Source organism: Orycteropus afer, unplaced genomic scaffold (assembly GCF_000298275.1).
Source record: "Orycteropus afer afer isolate SDZICR_OR568_19922 unplaced genomic scaffold, OryAfe1.0 scaffold00466, whole genome shotgun sequence".
NCBI classification, from domain to species: Eukaryota; Metazoa; Chordata; class Mammalia; order Tubulidentata; family Orycteropodidae; genus Orycteropus; species Orycteropus afer.
This window is the reverse complement of record NW_006922053.1, coordinates 545406-565421: the sequence shown is the minus strand read 5'-3', so window position 1 is coordinate 565421 and position 20016 is coordinate 545406. Positions and strand designations below refer to the sequence as shown.

Genomic DNA, 20016 nt, shown 5'->3' with positions numbered 1-20016 from the left:
GACACAGTAACGCCTTTCGCGTGGAGGCGGCCTTACAGTCCAGGGCGGCGGAGGAGAGTAAGTGGTACCGAAGAGCGTGTCCTGAGAAGGTAACATTAGAGCAGACTCAAAAGAGGTGTGCGAGGAAGTCACGAGGCGTCTAGGGGACGGTGCACCGGGCACCCGGAGGTATTCCAGCAGTGAGGACAGTGAGTCTGAGCCACGGTCACAGGAGACGAGGTCAGAGAAATAACCAGAGCAATGAAGCCAGTGCAGGTTTCGGAGGAGGGGCTAGGCCCGGCCTCGTGCAGCCCGCCGGGTAGCTGTAACCATGGTCTCCGGGCCTAGTCCCGCCCCTTGGTTGCCATGCAGACAGCCCCGCCCCGCGAAAGACCCGGCCCCCTATGTTTTCAGTCTGCGGGTTTGGCCGTGCCCCGAGACCGGGTTGCCAAGGAGACTTGGCGTCGCCTTGCGGACCTGGCCCCCTCCGTAGCCCAGCGTCCAGATCGACTGTCGCACCTAATTTGCCCCTCGGCGGCCGCCGTCGCCTCAGGACACCGCCCGCCGTGCACGCTGTCTGTGCCGCTTCCCCCGCGCTCCGCCCCCACGTTGTGCGTGCCGTGCGTCCCGTGCCGTGCGTCCCGTGCGTGGGCATGCGTAAGCGTGCGCGGGCGCGTCGGCCGGCGAGGGAGTAGCAAACGGCCGGCGGCGCACGCCGCGCGGGGGGCGGTCGGCGCGGCGAGAGCGGCGGTGGCCATGGCCGAGGCGTCGCCGCAGCCAGGACGGTACTTCTGCCACTGCTGCTCGGTCGAGATCGTTCCGCGCCTGCCGGTGAGGCCCGGCCGGGGGCGGCGGCGAGCGGGCGGCGGGGCCTGCCTTCTCAGGCCTGAGTCGAGGCCTCGACCCGGGCGGGGAAACTGAGGCTCGCGGCCAGCGTCGGCCCGGGGTCACCCCGCCAAGACCCAGGGTCTTGCTGGCAATGCAGGAAACGGAGGCCCGGGCAGAGGCGGGTCGGCCCAGCTGGTGTAGCAGGGCCGGGCGACGGCGCTCGTTCCTCGATTCCACTGGCCCGCTTGTCCAGATGGAGAAACCGAGGCGCGCGAAAGGAAGGGGTCGGGCTCTAGAGGAAGAGGTCATGGGGGCCCCAGACTTTGAAAATAATGCCCAGGAGTGGTCATTGACCGCTCCCTGGCCCACACTGAACGCCGCCTCGTGTAACCAGCAGCCCCTGGTCTCTTGGCAGGGCCAGGTGTCGCTCCCATCTTACTGAGGAGCAAGCTGAGGCCGGTAGGCGGCGTTCTGGCCCGCAGCTGCGCGATGGCAGGGCCCCTGCAGGTCGGGGGGATTCTGGCAAAGGCAGGCCGCGACGGGGCTTGGCAGCGTACCCCAACCCATCCGGGCATTTGAAGCCAGCTCCAGGGCACCGTGGAGCGGCCGTGGCTTCCCGGCGAGGGAGGGTGGTACCGCTGTGATTGCAGGACCAGAGCGCAATCCTGCGGGGTGAGGGGTGGGGCTCACCGCAGGGTCTGTTGGGACCCAGGTGGTCCCAGGGAAGGCAGGGGTGTTGGAGGGGACAGCGGCGGTGCTGGGCCCCAGAGCGGAGAAAGGGTAGGGGCATGTGGCTGCCCGCGGCAAGGGGCTTCCCCCTCCCCAGGAGACAGGAAAATGAGGTGACGTTTTGGTGTGTGCGCACAGACTTGGGGCGCTGAGGCTTGATCCGCTGGCGCCCCAGCCTCCGGAAGTCTTCCTGGCTTCCTGTGTGCCGCGCGCTCTTCTGCTTTCTCGCCTCCTTCCCAGGCAGGGGGGAGCCCCTCTCAGCTGGTAGGAGCCTTGGACCAGGCCTGCCTCTGTGTGGCTGCTTCCTGGCTCTGTGGCCTTTCCTAACGTTTGCCAGGCCTGTATGAGAGCCTGCCTTCTAATCACAGGTGACGAGCGTGGCCTTTGCCCTCGGTGTTCAGGAGTTGATCAGGGAGGCAGCGTCGAACAACGTTTGACAAACATTTCATCACAAGTGGAATACGTTCCATGAAAGCAAATAATGGGGGTGTCAGGGAAGGCTTCCTGGAGGAGGTAAACCCTTAGCTGTCATCTTGAGTTGTAGGAAGGCAGGGCCATGGGTTCTGCCTGTGTGTGGTCACCAAGGTGTTTCTTACGCATTCAGGCAGGATTAGCCAGGGAATAGTCTGGGAGCTTTTTCAAGCCAGGTATGGAAGACTGGCTTCACCTGGGACATCCAGCCTGGGAAGCCCACGCACAGCCCTGAGACAGTGGGGACATGCGCCGTGTGGGAGGCTGCAGTGATAAGGGACGTACGTACTTGTGAAGCGTCTAGTTCTTAACGGAGAAGGGAACCAGCTCCTGTCCCAGCATTCCAGAACATTCTTGCCACCCCAAGGCTCTCGGCTTCATCGCACTGCTTCTCAGCTGTGTGGCTTTGGGCAAGTTCTTCGGCCTCCTCGCCTCAGTGTCCCCACCTGCCCAGTAGCAGCCCTGTGACCCACACTTGGGGGAGCCCTGGGCACATGGAGAGCATGGCCATCTCTGGGCCACGGTGGTGCCCTTGCAGGCGGCTGAGGGGGAAAGGGGCGTGTGGAAGCCAGACCCTGAGGCCTGTGCAGGCCTGGACTTGATCCTTGCCAGAGCTGAGGTGTGCCGGGGTGTGCCTGTGCTGGCATGGTGTGGGCTATCTGGGCCGGCTGGCAGGTCTTGGTCGAGGTGGGTTGGTGGAGAGGGACCCTTGTGGGCGTCCCTTGGAGTTCTGGTGGGTGCAGCGGAGCGTGAGTGTTGAGCACCGGAGCCCCTGCCCTGTCTAGAGGTCAGGCACAGGGCAGGGGTGCCTCCTGGATGCGTTCTCAGACTGGGCCAGTCCCAAGAGGCTTGTCGTACCCACAGTCATTAACAGTACCCATCCCCTCTCGGGAGCGTCCCTGAGTGGGTGGGACTGTGTTAACAGTGCCACCAGCCAGCACATGTGAACTGCTGCTGTGTCTTTGGCCGCACGCCGGGCCCGGGAGCCCCCAGAGCCGTCCGTTCTGGCTGTCCCTGTGCCCTGGTTCTGTGTGTCTGCTGGCAGTGCTCTGGGACAAGTGCTAGCACACAGGGCCTTTGAGCATATATATCCCCCGTCCATGGGGCTCATGTGCGCAGAGGGGCCTCGCAGCCGCCTGACAGCCCTTCGGGAGGGTCGGGGGTTCACTGTGAGGACAGCATCCAGCACCATACTAGAGGGCAGGCTGGACAGATGGACAGGCAGTGTGTGGCACGGAGACGGAAGGTGGGGAGGGACAGACGGCAGGACTGCAGATGGGTAATCTGGAGAACCAGGAGTGAGTGAGTGGTCACGGTAGGCGCGAGGACAGAGTGAGGACCTGGCATGGTAGCAGGGTCGCAGCTCAGGGTGCCCGTGCCCGCCTGCAGAGGGGTGTTCTGTGCTGACGAGCAGCAAGCAGGCCTGAGCCGCGTGTGCGGACTCCTGTCCCTAGGCCTCAGCATCAGCCTGCCTCTGTGTGGCTCTGCAGGACGAACGGCACGCCGCTGGTGGCAGCCGTGCCTTGGGGTCCAGGCGCCTGTTTCCCGAGAGGGACGCATGGAGGGAGATCCATTCTGGGTTCCTGCCCCTGGGTCCCTTGGCCAGACACGCATTTCCGCCTCTGTCCAGTGTGACCACACCGCCCCGGCTCTGCACTGTGCCCACAGTGAGGCGAGGCCCCCAGGCGGCCCTGCCCGCCCTGTGCGCGGAGGCCCAGCCTGCCAGCAGCCTGGGAGGGGCCGGGGCCGTCAGCACAGGGATGCAGAGGAGGCCAGCCCGGCGCCCTGGGGCGCGTCCAGTGGTCAGAGTCCTGCGTGTTGAGGTTGTCCTCCGTTTACAGGTGGGGAGACCGAGGCGCGAGCCGGAGGTGATGTTTGAGAGAGGCCCGACGTCACGAGGGGGCGAGCCAGGTAGCTATCTGGGGGAGGAAGGCTCCGGCAGAGGGTCGGGGGCATGGTGTCCCGGAGGTGGCCGTGAGCTCCGAGGGGTAACATGCAGAGCATCGGGTCAGGGAGCCGCAGGGGCTAGAGGAGAGGTGGGCATCAGGGCCCCTGGGGGCGCAGTGCCGAGGCCCAGGGTTGGCACGCGGTGCGTGAGAGCACGGCTTTCCTTACTCTGGGTGGAGGTGGCTGCCCGTGTTCCAGGAAGACAAAGGTTCAGGCTGACAGCTAGGAGGGGCACGCAGAGCTGTGAAGGGCGTGTCATAGGGTGAGCCTCTGAGAGGGGCTGGTCCTGGCGGGGAGTCTGGCCTCTCTGCCCACAGAGCCTGGGGCCCTGGCTGCACTGTGCCCCGTCACCTGAGCCCAGCCCGCTGCCCAGCAGCGTAGGCCGAGGTTCCTCGTGGACCCACAGCCCCTGTACCACCTCCGTCTCCGTCGAAGTTTCTCCCTTCAGTCATCCCCTCCTCTGCCTGCACATGTCCTGGGTTTTCTGAAACGTCACCTTCTTCGCCTTCCACGTCACACGTGAATAAACTCTTGCGAGCGTACCATCCAGTTAGGCTTCCTTGTCTGTGCCTGCGTTTCCCTGGACGCCTCACGCACGCAGTGACACAGCCTTCAGGGTGCCTGGGACAGGGCTAGGGCTTGTGGCTGGTTCTGGTAGCGAGCTTGGAGCTGGGGCGCCAGCACCATGCCATCACTGGGTGGTCCCCCTCTCCTCAGGTGTCCTGTGGTTCGCCACAGCTGAACTGCCCATGGCTCCACTGGGGCCTTGCAGAGCCATCTGCGTGTGCATACATGTGACAGTGAGTCTTGAGTGTTGGGTGAGCATATGTGTGAGTCTGTATGTGAACACGAGTGGTGTGTATGAGCATGTTTGTGTGTCAGAGTATTTGTGAGTGTCAGTGGTTGAGTGTGGGTCTGTGAGAGTGTATAACAGTGTTGTGAGTTTGGGTGTGTACTGTGTGAATGTGTGTTGGTGTGAGTAGTGAGTGGTGTGCATGAGTGAATGGTGTGTGTGCTGGGAGTGTGGGTGTCAGTTGTGAGTCTGAGCATGTATGTCTGAGTTGTGTGTAAGTTGTGGGTTTGTGTGAGTGTATGTGTGAGTCCCTCGGGAGGAAGGTTGGGCAATCTACTTTTGTAGTGATACTGCCTTGGAAACCCAAGGAGGGGTCGCTGTGAGTCGGGTCCGACTCGATGGCAAACAACAACATGTATGAGTGTTAGGAGTACGTGAGTGGCGTGTGTGTTGTGTGTGAGTCCGAGTGACTTGTTTGTGTGATGGAATTGTGTGAGTTGTGGCTCTGTGAGTGTGTATGTGAACGTGAGTGGTGTGTGCGAGCCTGTGACAGTGTGAGTGAGTGTGTCGCATGTGGGAGTGAGAGGCGGAAGGCGGCCGCGGCCGGGCTTCAGCCCTGCAGCCCGGGCAGAAAACAGCAGCCCTGTCCGGGGACGTTGGCGCCGGTGCGTCTGCCCAGGTGCCGCCTGGCCCCCGTGCCCGCTCTGCGCAGGGCCCAGAGGTGGAGCTGTACAGAACCATGTGCGGTGTGGCTCCTGGCACCTTTGTTGAATTCCCTGATGTGGGGGGCGGGGAGCTCCTTCGGGTTGTGATGACTGGTTCCCCGCAGGCCTTGTCACAGCCTTTGTTGGCCGAGGACGGAATGAGGGAGCTGTGTCCCCAGAACACCGGTGTGTATTCTGTGTTCTGGAGGTACATGTGAAGGGCTCAGGGTCGGCACCCTGCGGTGGGAGTTGGGGCTCGGGCCTCACCTGCACAAGGCGCCACAACCCACAGAGGACCTCAGAAGCTGTGACTTCATGTTCTCCTCACCATGGTTCTGGCAGCGCCCCAACCTGGGGTCTCTACCCAGCATGTCCTCTGTGGCTGTGCTCACCCCCCTGCCCCTCTCCCTGCAGGACTACATCTGCCCGAGGTGCGAATCGGGTTTCATTGAAGAACTTCCGGAAGAGACCAGGTAACAGCCCTCGGGGCAGGAGGGCCGGGCCTGTCGCCACACAGCTGGCAGCATGTGGGCACTAAGGGGCTCCTGACCCTGGGGCATGGGCCCCTGCCCCTCCCCAAGCCCTGGGGCCTTGTGCTGGAAGATGGGGTGATGGCACACACCTTCCGGGGTCCTGGCATGAGAGGACACAGGCGGGGCTGGGGGCCAGCTGAGGTCTGTGGACTCAGCCTGCGGAGATGCTCACCTGCAGCCAGTCCATCCCAGGTCCTTTGGGTCTGACAGCCTCCGAGTGTGGCCCGTTGGCCTCCACGTGCAGGGCCTGGGTGGCTAGTCTGACAACAATGTGGTCAGGAAGTCTGAGAGTCTAGTCCTTGGGGCCAAAGCATCCCTGACAAATGGGACTAGTGGTGAGCCTTGGGGGGACCTCGTCTCCCCACACTGACACCTGCCGTCCCCCCCCAGAAATACAGAAAATGGTTCTGCCCCCTCCACAGCCCCCACGGACCAGAGCAGGCAGCCGTTTGAGGTGAGTGGGGGGTGGTCCTCATGGCTGAGGACACTGTCACGTGGATGTCTCGTGCACGCGGACCCTGCCTCATTGTCGCTTCCTTCCCCACAGAATGTGGACCAGCATCTGTTCACACTGCCGCAGGGCTATGGGCAGTTTGCTTTCGGCATCTTTGACGATAGCTTCGAGATCCCCACATTCACCCCAGGGGCGCAGCCTGATGACAGCCGGGACCCCGAGAGCCGGCGGGATCGGGAACACCCCTCGCGGCACCGCTATGGCGCTCGGCAGCCCCGGGCCCGCCTCACTGCCCGGCGCACCACGAGCCGGCATGAGGGCGTCCCGACACTGGAAGGGTGAGTGGGGCCACCCAGTGGGCTCTCCCACCCTGCCTGTGGAGGAGCTTTGCGTGAGTGGGCGGAGCCTGGCCTAGCTGTCAGAGCTACCCGGATGCCTGCTGGCTGTGACCTGCCCCTCACTCTGTTCCAGGATCATTCAGCAGCTGGTCAATGGCATCATCACTCCTGCCACCATCCCCAACCTAGGCCTGGGCCCCTGGTGAGTAGGGCCCCGACGCACACCACCCCTGCGTCACTGCCCCTCCCCTCCACGCTCACCCTGGGCCTCTCTGCCCCCAGGGGTGTCCTGCATTCAAACCCCATGGACTACGCCTGGGGGGCCAACGGCCTAGACGCCATCATCACACAGGTACGGGGTGGGGGGGGGCCCAGGGTCTCTTCACAAGGCGGTGCTGCTGGGGTGCTGCCAGGCCCCCCTCCAGCCCATCTGGACAAACCTGCCTCAAGGTGCTTCCTGCCCAGTGGTGACGGGATGTGACAGGGACCCATGGCACTCAGGGCACGGGGGCATTCCTGCACGGGGGCATGGACACGTCCTGTGCGCACCGCCCACAAAGCCTCCTTCATCTTGGGGGTTTGAGAATGGGTCCATGACGTGGGGCCTCAGATGCGGAGAGTGACCGCAGTGGGGGGGGGGGCATGGCTCACGCAGGTTCCCTCGACAAAAGGCCTGTGCTTCTACAGGGGAGCGCGCCTTGCATTTCAGAGCCCAGAGGGCTGTGAGTACCGGAGGACAGCATCCAGGAATGGGCAGAGACACCCACGCTGGAGCTCCCAGCAGTCTGGCCTTTTGTCTTTTCAGCTCCTCAATCAGTTTGAGAACACGGGCCCCCCGCCTGCAGACAAAGAGAGAATCCAGGCCCTCCCCACTGTCCCCGTCACTGAGGAGCACGTAGGTGCGCTCCTGCAGCGCGGCGGGCAGCTTAGGGCCCCACACATCACCCTCCTGCCTGTCCTCACCCCGAGGCTGCCCCGGGTGCTGCCAGGCCCCTCCTTGGCACCTGGGGTTGAGGCTGTGGAGAAGGCCCTCCCTGAGGTCCAAGGTGTCAGGGGTCCCCCAGAGCCAGCTCTACTCTGGCGTGGGCAGCAGGGCTTGCTCCCGGCTGCGGCCCTCACCTCACCCTCCCACAGGCTCTGGGCTCGAGTGCCCCGTGTGCAAGGACGACTACGCGCTGGGGGAGAGTGTGCGCCAGCTGCCCTGCAACCACCTCTTCCACAACAACTGCATCGTGCCCTGGCTGGAGCAGGTGAGCCGCCCGCCCACCCCTCTAAGCCCCACCCCCACCCAGCCCTGGCTGGGGCAGGTGAGCCGTGGCATTTGCCCAACTCAAACCCGTTTTGTCCCCACCAAGCATGACAGCTGCCCTGTCTGCCGGAAGAGCCTCACAGGACAGAACACAGCTACCAACCCCCCGGGGCTGACCAGGGTGAGCTTCTCCTCCTCGTCGTCGTCCTCCTCCTCCAGCTCGCCCAGCAACGAGAACGCGGCCAGTAACTCCTGAGTCCTGCCCTGCCTGCCCCGCCCCTGAGTGAGCACGGGACCCTCCCCCAGCACCAGAGGGAAGGGCCGGGTGCCGAGACCCTCGGGGGCCTGGAAGCGCCCTGCCCCTCCCAGCCCTTGACACCACTCGGCCATCCACGGACTTGGAGGTGCCCCGGGCGCCACCCCGTGTCCTCCGTTGGTGTCCCGTGGCCCAGCTGCCTGAGCGAAGGGGAAGGAGCCCCTGAACCCCTGTGCAGAGTGAGGAGCCCGGCCGCCCTGCCTGGCTGGCCTTGCAGAGGACTGCCCGCGCCCTTGCGCGCACGGACGTGGCCACCTCGCAGGTGCCGCCCGGCTTCCCTCTTCCCATCTCTGACCTCGCCCCTAAATGTTCAACAGCGGAAAGGTTTTTATAATTTTAAATTATTACTGCTTTGAAATAAACGGACGTTTCAGCTCATACGTGGCTGTGCAGGTGTGGAGAGACGGGTAGGGCAGCTCGGCGCACCACGGCGCGGACTCCTCCGGGCCTCAGACCGTGAGGGCCACCACACGCAGAACGAGCTGCTCTGATAGACCTTTTTTTAAAGGAAAATACGTGTATCTTAAGAGCTGGTTAAAATACACCAACTTACAAAGAAGCGGGTGGTCTGCGTCTTCCTTCTCTGCAGCATTGCGAGGAGCAGCCGGGTCAAGGTGGCTGTGCCCTGCTGCTCGGGGCTCCCAAGAACCCCAGGGAGCCCCTCTCCAGCCATGTCAAGAGGGAAGACGGCACCGCAAGCCGTGCGGCCGGCAGACCCGCTGCAGCAGAAGGCAGCCTGCTGGCAGTGTTGGTGCGCCCTGTCCCCATGCCGTTAGCTTCTTGTGGCGTTCAGGTCTCGGCCTCATCAGTCACGTGGGTCAGTGGCTGCCAATGGTGGCAGCTTGTGCTCGAAACCCAGCTCTGCACAGAGGTCAGGACCTGGCAGGTGACGTGCTGTCAGAGGGCTGGCAGCCAGGCTGTGGTGCGGGCTCAGGCCCTCTGACTGCAGTCCTCCCCCCTGCGTCTCTGTAGCGGGCACAGCGTCTGGGTGCCTACTGCCATGCGGTCCGAGAGCCAGCTGTGTAGACAGCTGGTCGGGGGGGGCCTTCTGGCGGGGCCACAGCAGTGGCCAACAGACAGACACTTTCATTGGATTCCATGGCCCCAGAGCTCAGGGTGCAGACCAGCAAACACCCCCCCCCGTACTTGGCTCGCAGGTGCCTGCAGCCCTCCGAGCCCTCTGTCCATTAGCTGTTGGCCGCCAGTGGGTCCTGGACCCCCGTCCCAGTCCACCCGAGGAGCTGGGCAAAGGGTCTCAGGCTGTGTGCACGTGCAGAGGCGTGTGGGGTCAGCACCTGCGTTGGCACCAAAGGCGCCTTGTGTGGCTTCCGTGAATATGTGCAGGCATCCCCTCCGGGCTGTGGCCACAGAATGACAGCTCCACACCTCAGAGCGGGGAACATGATACTCCACATGGTGTGACGCCCTGTAGGGGGTGACGTGAAGGGTCTTGAGGTGGGAGGTGATTACACGTCCTTACCTGGGGCGCAGGAAGGGGCCATGGGCCAAGGAACACAGGGCCCCTAGGAGCTGAAAATGGCCAGAGACGATTCTCCCCTGGAGCCTCAGAGTAACCAGACACCCTGACTCCAGCCCCGTGAGAACCAGGTCGGACTCCAGGCTCCAGAACCAGCAGGGAGGAGGCGGAGCTCTCCCTACCCCCACAGGCCTCCCAGGGCCAGAGCCTGGCTTTCCGTGTTACTAAACTTTTATTCATAATGCCTATAAGAAACACCAGAGATCTGGTGGGTGCCCCGCCTCCCCTGGGGCCACATGTCACTAGCATGGACGGGGACAGTCTGATACAGAGCAAGTCTGTCCTGTGGCCTTTCGGTGGCCACAGCCCTCTCCTGCCCCCTGCTACCCTGGAGCCCACCCTCGGCCCTGTGCTTTGGTGTTTCTGGAATGTGTAAGTGGGGTCTCAGTGTGCCGCCTACTAGAGTTGGCACTTTGAATGGCTGAGGACGCTCCAGGTTGCTGTGGGACAGACACTGTGGTCTCTGGCTGTGGGCCATGTCCCCGATACAGACAGACCATGGTTTGATGGCCAATTTGGGCTGGGATCACAGTGCACTGGTTTTGTGTGGCCACGTCTCCACTTCTCTGGGACAAGTATGGGGTGAGCAGGACTGGTCCAGGCCCCAAGGGCTCAGTGGTCTCAGTGTTCTTCATCTTGGTCCCTGACGCCAAATCCACGTGGGTAGAGCTGGGTGCGGTGGCCAGTTCCCCAGGGCAGGCTCTTCCCGCTCGGCACTGCTGACAGGGCCAGGCCCTTCTCTGGGGGGTTCCTGTGCGCTCCAGGCTGTAGAGCAGCATGCCCAGCGCCCACCACTCGGTGCCAGGAGCACCCCCTAGTCAGGACAACCACAAATGTTCCCAGACAATGCCAGTGGCCCCTGGGGGGAACGGCCCAGGTGAGGCCTCTGGCCTTCATGGAGGTGAGTGTCCAGTCTGCAGCGCCCTTGGCTCCTGTCCTCTCCCTGGCTTCCGTTTCACCCTCCTGACACCAAGCCAGATGGCCCTCAGCTGCGCTCCCTGTCAGCCTGCACAGGGCCCACTTTACAGGAGAAACACCCAGCCACAGAGCTCCACCCCTGGTTGGTGAGAGACTGAACTCAGTCAACATGTGGCCGTGCCTGCCCTGCGCCTACAGACCTCCGGGCACTGTCCCCCAGCCTCTGACCTTTTCCCACCAGACTGAGGGGCCTGGAAAGTGTTTTTATTAGTGCAACAGTTTCGGACATAAAGCCCCCCCCCCACGTACACACACACGAAGTCTGTGTCACACTGCTGTAACAATACCACTGGACGATCACGCAGTCTTGCTGCTAGTCAGAGGTCAGACTAGGCCGAAATCTCGGAGGGCGCCGTGTGGGTCTGCGCCGGTGAAGATCATGGCTGGGGAAGCCCTAGGGACAGATCCACGTCCTACTCTCCCGTAACTTCTCTAGGAGTCAGAATCAACTCCACAGCAATGGCCTTTTTTTGGGGGGGAAAGGGGGAGCCTGAAATCAAGGTATCATTGGTCTCCTCCAGAGGCTCCAAGGGAGAAGTGTCTCCAGCCTCTTCCAGCTCTTAATGGCCCATGGTCCTTGGCCCACGGCCCCTTCTGGAAAGCCAACAGCGAGCATCTCGCAGTCTCTTTCTGCGACATCTGCGTCTAACCCCCCCCCCCCCCCCCCCCGCTTCCCTCAGATGTCCCACCATCATATCCCATTTTAAGACCCTGCATCCACTGGCCAGATTCCCTTAGGCATGTCAGGTTAGTCATGGGTCCTGTGGATCAGGGCAGGAACATCTTTAGTGCCACTATACTGCTGCCCACACAGATAGAACCTCTGCCGCCCATGGTCCTGCCTGCTGTACCCCTGGCCATTTTTCCAACCCCATCTGCTGCCCACCACTCTCCAATGCTCCACCCAACCACCCCCTCCTCGCTGCTCTCAAATGATCAGGGTCCGCCACCCCTGAGATGTGCCTAGCTGTGCCGCACTTGAATGCCAGTCCCCATCCGGGTCACCTCCTGGGAGCAGCCTTGCTGGGCCCTTCCTCACTCTGAACTCTCCACTGGGTGTTCCTCACTCCCACTGGTGACAGACTGGAGCTCCTGAGGGCCCGGCCACCTACCTGCCGGGTGCCGCTGCGTCCCCAGCGCCCAGCACACAGTAGGCACTCAATGCGCGCTAAGCAGCCCTCTCTCCCCACCTCAGGCCTCGCCCGGAGTCTCCGGCCACCCTCTGCTCCCGGGTCGGTCAACAGGCCCCCTGGCGACCTGCCGGGGCGTCAGGACACCAGCACCGGCAGGAAGTGGGTGGACAGGTGGTGGCGCCGCGTCCGACTGCCCCGCCGTGGTGTCCCGCGCCCGTCCAGCGCCAGGAACATGCGCCGGCCGCGGTGGCGCCAGCGCAGTGCCGCGTACGTGTTGTACCCGTTCTCCTCGATGCGCTCCTGGAACCTGCAGTCGCCCGTGTAGACCCGCTGCGGGGGCGGGGCGGCCGCGTGAGGCTGGCAACACCCACTCCTGCCGCTCCCGGTCCCCGCCCCCCGCCGCCTCCGCAAACCGCCCAGCACTCACCGACCCGTAGAGCCGGCCCCGGCGGTTCATAGCCACGTAGAAGCCTGCGTAGACAGCCTTGATGACCACGACGCCCACGCGGACAGAGCGAATCTCCACTATGCCTGGGGCGGGGGAAGGTCGTGAGGCGGGGTCTGGGGGGCGGGGACTGGAGGGATGGGGCTCTGTGGGGCGGGGCTGTAGGGTGGAGCTCTGGTGGGCGGGGCCTGGAGGGGTGTGGCTCTAGAGGCGGGGGGCTGGGGGGGGGGGGGTCTGGAGGGCGGGTCCAGAAGGCTCCTTAGCTCCCCCATCACCATCCACCTGTTCACTTGCTTGTTCATTCATTGCTCACTCACTCATTCACTTCATCACTCATTTGCTGGCTCATTCATTCAGGTAGCACGTATCAAACACCTCCTGCCATCACTGCGCTGGGGGCGAACCACGGGAGTCCACGACAGACCCATCAGGTAACTTCTCCAAGGACTGTCTAGCGCAGGGTGGGAGAGGGTCTCAGGGTAGCCAGTCCTGGACATATTCCACGGAGTACAGAAGAGAAAGAGAGAGGCTAGGTGCCTGCCGGATGTGGGGAGGAACTGGGGGCTAGCCTTGTCCCGAGGGGTGTGGAACGAGGGAGAGGGGAGGTGTGGGCAGGTCAGTGTAGTTCTTGCGATGCGGCCCGGTCTGGCATCTGAACCAGGGAGTACGAGGCCCCCTCCACAATGATGCTGTAGCTATTTCCCTCCCACTTGCCCCCCCAGAAGGCCCAGGGGAGGGTGTGAGGAGGGGTGAAGGCAGTGGATTTGGACTGAGTCTGGGGGCTCCCATCTCCCAGTGGCTCTCCCTCCCCTGACTCTGGAAGTTCCTCCTTAGGTCCTAGCTAAAGTCTGCCCTGGAGACACTGCTGAGTTCCCAGTTCTGTGTTCTGCACTCTCAGCCCAGAAGGGCACTGGCAGACCTCAGGCTCCACCCCTGAGCCTCCCCACACAGCAGCTCCAGGGAATTCTGCCAGATGTGAATTAGACCCGGGCCCTCCCTCGGAAGCCTGCTGCGGCTCCCCAGTGCAGCCCCAGGGTCTGACTGCTCCTCACCCGCCATGCTCAGCTTCCAGCTCTTTGAGCATGCCTGGTTCTTCCTCACCCCAGGGCCTTTGCACCTGCCCTTCCCTCGGCTGGGTACCCAGCTCTTTTGTGCATGGCTGGGTGCTTCTCACCATACAAGACTCAGAGGGCCCTCCAGGGCCTCCCACCCTCCCATACACTGCCCTATTTTCATTTTATTTGCACCGTGTGGCCTGCTCTGGAATTATCGTATAGCTTGTTCACTTATTTAACTATATTTCACCTCTGCCCTGGGAACCCCGTGAGGGCAGGTTGTGTCAGTCACACCTGTGTCCTCTGTGCTCAACACATAAGAGAAACCAGCCCAATCAGTAACCACAGAATGAAGGAGGGAGAGAGGACCTCCAAGCTCCGCCCAGACTAGCTGTCAATCATCTGTCACCCCCATCGCTGCCCAAGGAGAGGCAGTCACTGTCCCAGGTCACTCAGTTAGCCCAGACCTCACCCCCTGCCTGAGGCCACCCCACCTGGCTGTGCCCACCACTGACTGACCGGCCCGGCCAGTCCCCGTCATCTGCCCTCGTCGTGTGTGGCCTAATGAGGGCCTGTGAGCCCCAGATGAAAGCAACTGGGAAGGGCAGGGGGTGATTATCTGGCCTAATGGTGGTGATTCAGGCGGCAGCCAGCGGTTAGCTTGGCCCCCTCCCCAGCTGCCCCCGCCTGGACCATCAGAGGTAAGAGGAAACCGAGGCTGGCCGTGGGGCTCTGACTGCCCTGGCTCCCAGTTATCTTTGACTTCCTCCTCTCTGCCTGCACCTCCTATTTCAACACATGTTCCACAAACATTGTTGAGGGCACTGTCTGAGGGGCGAGGTACTGGGTACAGTGAGCATCAGCTGTGACCGTGACGGCAGTGACGTGGTTCCACCACCATCCTTGCAATGTGACCCTGGACAGGTCACTTGCCCTCTCTGTGCCCCAGTTTCCTCATCTGCCAAACTGGGTGACTGGGAAGAAACACAGGGATCCCCAATCAAGCAGGGTCTGACTGGCTCAGCACCACCCAGGAGTCCAGAGTTCAAATCTCAGCTCAGACCCCACAGTATGTAACAGGCGTCACAGACCCCCATGGAGCCTGTTCCCCCTGTAAATGGTCCTAGTAACCCCAACCTCAGGACCTTTCCACAAAGACTCTGCAGGCGAGCCAGACCTGGAGCTGAGCGCTTGCTCTGCGTCCTCCTCAGTAGTGTGCGATTGTCCTGCCCCAAGGGTTGCACCCATATTACAGTGGGCGACACTGAGGCTCCGGAGGGAAGTGACTGGACCAAGGCCACACAGCCAGAGCTGTAGGTACCCTCCCTCAAGCAGCTGCACGCCGAGCCTAACATCCTTATTATTACTGATGCCGTTGTTGTTGTTGGCCGCCCTGGGGCTTTCCCGCACCCCAACCCACGCCCACCATCCTGGGCCGCCGCCTCCAGGAAGCCCTCCCCGCGCACTCACTGTCGGGGCTGTGGCGCCAGCGGGTGCCCTGTACTCGGCCACCGGGATCCACGCGCAGGAAGAAGTGGGTGGAGGAGAAGAGGCGCCGCCAGCGCACATCGCCCTCCAGGTGCGGATAGCTGCGCGGCCTCCGCGGGCCGCTCGCGGTCCCCGCGACACTCGGCCCCCGCGCCAGCAGCAGCCACGCCAGGCCCAGCCACAGGCGGCTGCGCATGGCCCCGCGCCCCCCGCGCTCGTGGGCCTTGCCCCTCTGGCCGCCAGCTCTTGCCTCCCCGCGCGAGTCCGCGATTCTGCCATTGCGCGGGCAGGGGCGGAGCGCCCTAACAGGGCTGCCCCAAGCGAACCAATGGGTGAGCCTCGGAGGCGGGACTAGGGGGGCTTGTGGGGGCGAGGCCAGGGGCGCGGTGAGACCTTGAACCGGGAGCTGACCAATGGGGCCTCAGGGGCGGGACCAGAGTTCGGGGCGGGGCCCATTCAGAAAAACGCGCTTCGGCCCCCGCGCGTGTTTGTTTGTCTTGCGGGGCGGGGAGGACAGCGAGTGTCCGTGAGTCACAGGATTGGCTTGGACCTGGGCCTGCGGGGGCTGCGGGGACGTGAGCGTGAGAGGCGGGGCCAGAGATACCGAGAGCGGCACAGCGAGACAGAGACAGAGATACCGAGAGACAGGAGAGAGAAAGGGAAACAGAGGCAAGCGAGACAGACAGACACAGAGAGATGGCGAGAGACAGAGAGATAGAGACACAGAGACAGGGAAGCAGAGAGAGACAGCAAAACCAAGACACAGAGAGACAGACGCAGAGCAAGGCAGAGACATGTCTGTCCCCCAGGAGGGTGGAGGATGGGGGGAGGACCGGCAGATGTTGACCAGCCGGACGGGCTGTGGGTGACCTATGACAGGCTGACCAGTGCAGACAGCGACGCCGTGACAGTGAGCACCAGCCACCCACCTGCAGCGCTTTGCACACACAGCTGCTTCTGTTTGCAGCTGCATTCACGTCCCACCAGAACCACCAAGCGAGGCTCCAACCCCGGGGGGTCCGGAGGCCAGTGCTCACTCCCACCTGTCCGCTTGTGCCCTGGGGGTTCTGTGCCCCAAGAGTGAAGCCAGCAAAGGCTTTGGAGTCTTGACCCAGACTTGTCACTGACAAGTGGGGAGACCAAGGCCCAAGGAGGGCAGCGACTCTGCAGGGCCTCACCAGGACGCATCATGGCTCCGATCCCTGTCTCCCTGCTCCCCACTGCCCTGTCCTGGGCCCCAGGCGACACTTTAAATAGCATCGGGGTGAGGACACAGAGCTGCCGGGAGGTGTAACCGGTCCGCCCGGGCATCGGGATGCCTTTCTCGTGGCTCAGGGGTTTCCCTGAAGCCCTCCTCCCCACCCAGGAGGTCACGCAGGGGTGTGGCAGACACCCAAGTTTTCATGACTCCGAGACTGAGATGGGGGGCTTCTGTGTGCCCAGGCTCAGACCCCATGTCTCCGTGCTTGGAGCTATGGGATCAGCCCCTGGGGACCTGTGTGGTCACGTCACTTGCCTGAGCCTCAGTGCCTCTGCAGTGAAATGAGCTGGTAGTGGGTGGCCACAGGATAGAGTGAGATCACTCCCATCACATAGAGCACAGGGCCCGGAGCAGACCCCAGGAAATCCCCACGTGTCAACCCTGCCCTCCTGAATGCCCCCCAGGAGGGTCACTCAGGTCCCTTGTTCAAAAATGGCTGAGGGCTCAGGCTGGACGGTGAGGGCCATGGGGAGGGACGCATACGCGCGGTCGCCTGCCCGCGTGAGTGGTCGCCGGTGTTTGTTTACAATAGCTTCATTGAGATGTAGGTCATGTATCATGCAATTCACCCTAGAGTGTGCAATCCGGGGTCGTGCAATTTTCACCTCCATGGAATTCTAGAATAGCCCATCCCCCAAAGCAAAACCCTGTGCCCCTTTGTGTGTGAGCTGCCTGACTGCGTCTAACTTTATGAGGGGGACAGAGAATGAAGAGGATCACCAGCAGCCCATGGCTGTCCTACGAGGTGGAGGTCAGACACGCCGTCACCCTCCAGCCTTTTACCAGTTCTGACACCAACCATCCCTCCCACGGCACTCACTGCTTCTCTGCTGGGTTCCATAATTCACTGCAATGGCCACACAGAACTCACAGACCATATTCATGATTATGGGGTTTATTAGGGAAGTAACAGAATGCAATGCACTGCCTTCAAGTCGGATCCAACTCCTAGCGACCCCTCCTTGGGTTTCCGAGGCACTGTCTCTAAGGAAGTAGATTGCTCAACCTTCCTTCCAAGGAGTCGCTGGTGGGTTTGAACCTCCTGTCTTCTGGTTAGTGGTCAAATGCTTTAGGCACTAGGCCACCAGAGCTTCCTATTAGGGAAGTAACAGGTCACAGTCCAGGACCAGGAAGCTCAGGGTACAGCTCTTCCTCAGGACAGCCTCCCCTTGGCCGCTCTGGCCCCTCGGCTCTGCATGGGCCACTGTTACAAAGCTCTTTTAGCGCTTGCTAATAGGTGCACCCCGCAGCTCCAGTGCCTTAGTGCCTAAGGGATTTGACTGCTAACCAGAAGGCTGACAGTTCAAACCCACCAGGCACTCCTCGGAAGAAAGACTGGGCAATCCATTTCCGTGGAGCTACGGCCTGGGAAACCCAAGGAGGGGTTGCTGTGAGTTGAGTTTACCTGATGGCAGTGAATTTGGGTTTTTTGGTTGACAGGCGCACCCACTCCACAGCAAGCGCCTTCCCAAAGGCACTCAGCTTCTCGCTCTGCTGGCCAGCAGGTCCTCCACTCGCCTCAGGCCCCTCTCCTGGTGTTGCCGCCCATCGTTCTGCCGTCGTCGTCGTCTCTGCTCAGGGATCCCGGCTCCAGGGCATGCTCCATCCTGCTTCTTTCTCCTGATGGTCGTGAGAGCCTCCCTGTCCCACCTCCGGGACGGTTCATTTTAAGCACAGTGAGATGGCAAAACTGAGCAGTCCCCACATTAGGGTTCCATACATCTTATTTGCACGCTGTCATTCCCATAAGAGGAGCTCTGGTGGCATCGAGAGCTCTTATGTCATCCCCATGAGAGTGGCTGGCAGTTCAAAGCCACCAGCCACTGCTTGGAAGAAAGACTGGGCACTCTACTTCTGTAGAGACACCGCCTCGGAAACCCAAGGAGGGGTCGCTAGGAGTCGGACCTGACTCCACGGCAGTGACTTTGGTGTTTTTTTGGATCTCCATAAGGGGGCCATGCACCTTATTTACATTATTAGTAAGCTCTCCAATCCCATTGGTGGGCCACAAGCACCTCCCACTGGCATAGTCCCACCCAGTCAACTGGTGGTACTCATGGAGACCAAGACCGTAGCCAGAGGAGGTCAACCCCAACTCACTGCTGTTGAATCAGTTCTGACTCACAGGGGTCCATCTGCCTCCCACGGGCGGCTGCTGGGTTTGAACTGCAGATCCTCCTATGGAGTTACCAAACGACCCAGCAATTCCAGTCTCAGGTACAGACCCAAGGGCAAAGACAACATGTGTCCACACAGAAACCTGCACACCAATATTCACCGCAGCACTGTTCACAAGACCCAAAAGGTGCCCAGGACCCACGTGTCCCTCGACAGGCGACAGGTAAACACAGCGTGGTCCCTCACACAATGGAATATTGCTTGGCTGTGAAGAGCAATGAAGTGCTGACACACGCTACGCCATGGACGGATACACACTACACCATGGATGAACACATGCTACGCCAAGGACGAACACATGCTCCATCATGGATGGATACACACTATGCCATGGATGAACACACGCTACGCCATGGATGGATACATGCTATGCCATGGACGAACACACGCTACACCATGGATGGATACACGCTACACCATGAATGAACACATGCTCCATCACGGATGGATACACCCTATGCCATGGATGAACACATGCTCCATCACAGATGGACCTTGGAAACATGCTGATGGCAGGCGTCAAAGCCAATCGGCATAACACAGTCCACAAGGACAGCGTTCTGTGTCGTATTTTGGTGAGCAATGACTGGGGTCTTAAGAGCTTCTGCATGGCCATCTAAGGGGCAACAACTGGTCTCTCCCCGTCCTGAGCAAAGAAGAGTGAAGGAAATCAGAGACCCACGGAAACGATGAGTCCAATGGACTAATGGACCACGTGGCCCCAGCCTCCACGACCCTAGGACCGGAAGATCTAGACGGTGCCCGACTGCTGGCCACTCTGAAAGGGATCAGAATAGGAAGTCCTGGAGAGAGTGGGGGAACAACGTGGAACAAAACTCAAAAATCCTAAAAAAGACCAGGCTTACTGGTCTGATAGAGACGGTGGAAGCCCGGAGACTGCGGCCCCTAGTTGTCCTTCCGGCCTAGAACTGAGCTCAGCCCTGTGTCTCAACTTCCAGCCAAAAACAGGCAGGCCATAAGGCACACGGTACCCAGGGAGGTCCGCACTTCTTAGAGCACCCCAAGATAGCAATCAAAAGGGCAGTGTTGGCTCAGAAGGCAGGAATGGGCAGGAAAGGACAAATGGAAAAGGTAACCAGAGGGAGGAAGTGGGAAGAAAGCTGTGACGTCATGAGGATTGTAGTCAGTGTCACAAAACTAAATGTGTACGAGTTGTTGAATAGAAAACCATTTATTCTGTGAACTTTCATCCAAATCACAGTAAAAAGTTAATAAAAAAGAGAATAGAAAAACACGCTGTATTGGTTCCCTAGTGCCGCTCTGATAGGAATATACCACAAATGGGGTGGCTTTAACAAACAGGAGCTTATTCTTACAGTTCAGAGGCTTTAAGTCTGAGTTCAAAGTGCCAGGCTCTAGGGCCTGGGTGAAAGCCCCTCAACCTTGGGGTCCAGCTTTGCCTCCTGCTCCCAGTCCACTGAAGCTAGAGGCATTTCTTCTCTCAGACAGCTGCTGGCTGCTGAGGCTGAGAAGCCCCAAGGTTGACAAGTAAAAACGCACAGTCCCGATGTTACTAAACCACACGGCAGACCATTAACTTAAGCCCATTGTAAGTCCCAGGGTTGGTACAGCATGGCAG

The 20016-nt window shown here is 61.3% G+C and overlaps 2 protein-coding genes across 2 annotated transcripts; one reads left to right on the top strand and one right to left on the bottom strand.

Moving 5' to 3' along the window:
* Positions 1-735: 735 nt before the first annotated feature.
* Positions 736-8281, top strand: RNF126 (ring finger protein 126). Its single transcript, XM_007954539.2, has 9 exons — positions 736-810; positions 5866-5924; positions 6375-6438; positions 6532-6776; positions 6910-6978; positions 7059-7128; positions 7582-7675; positions 7911-8026; positions 8132-8281. The coding sequence occupies exons 1-9, from the start codon at positions 736-738 to the stop codon at positions 8279-8281; spliced, it is 942 nt and encodes a 313-aa protein (XP_007952730.1).
* Positions 8282-12124: 3843 nt separating this feature from the next.
* FGF22 (fibroblast growth factor 22) lies at positions 12125-15173 on the bottom strand. The gene is made up of 3 exons (XM_007954538.2): positions 14960-15173; positions 12417-12520; positions 12125-12319 (listed from the first exon to the last, which is right to left on the bottom strand). Exons 1-3 carry the CDS (start codon positions 15171-15173, stop codon positions 12125-12127), a joined length of 513 nt encoding a protein of 170 aa, XP_007952729.1.
* Between the last annotated feature and the right edge of the window lie 4843 nt (positions 15174-20016).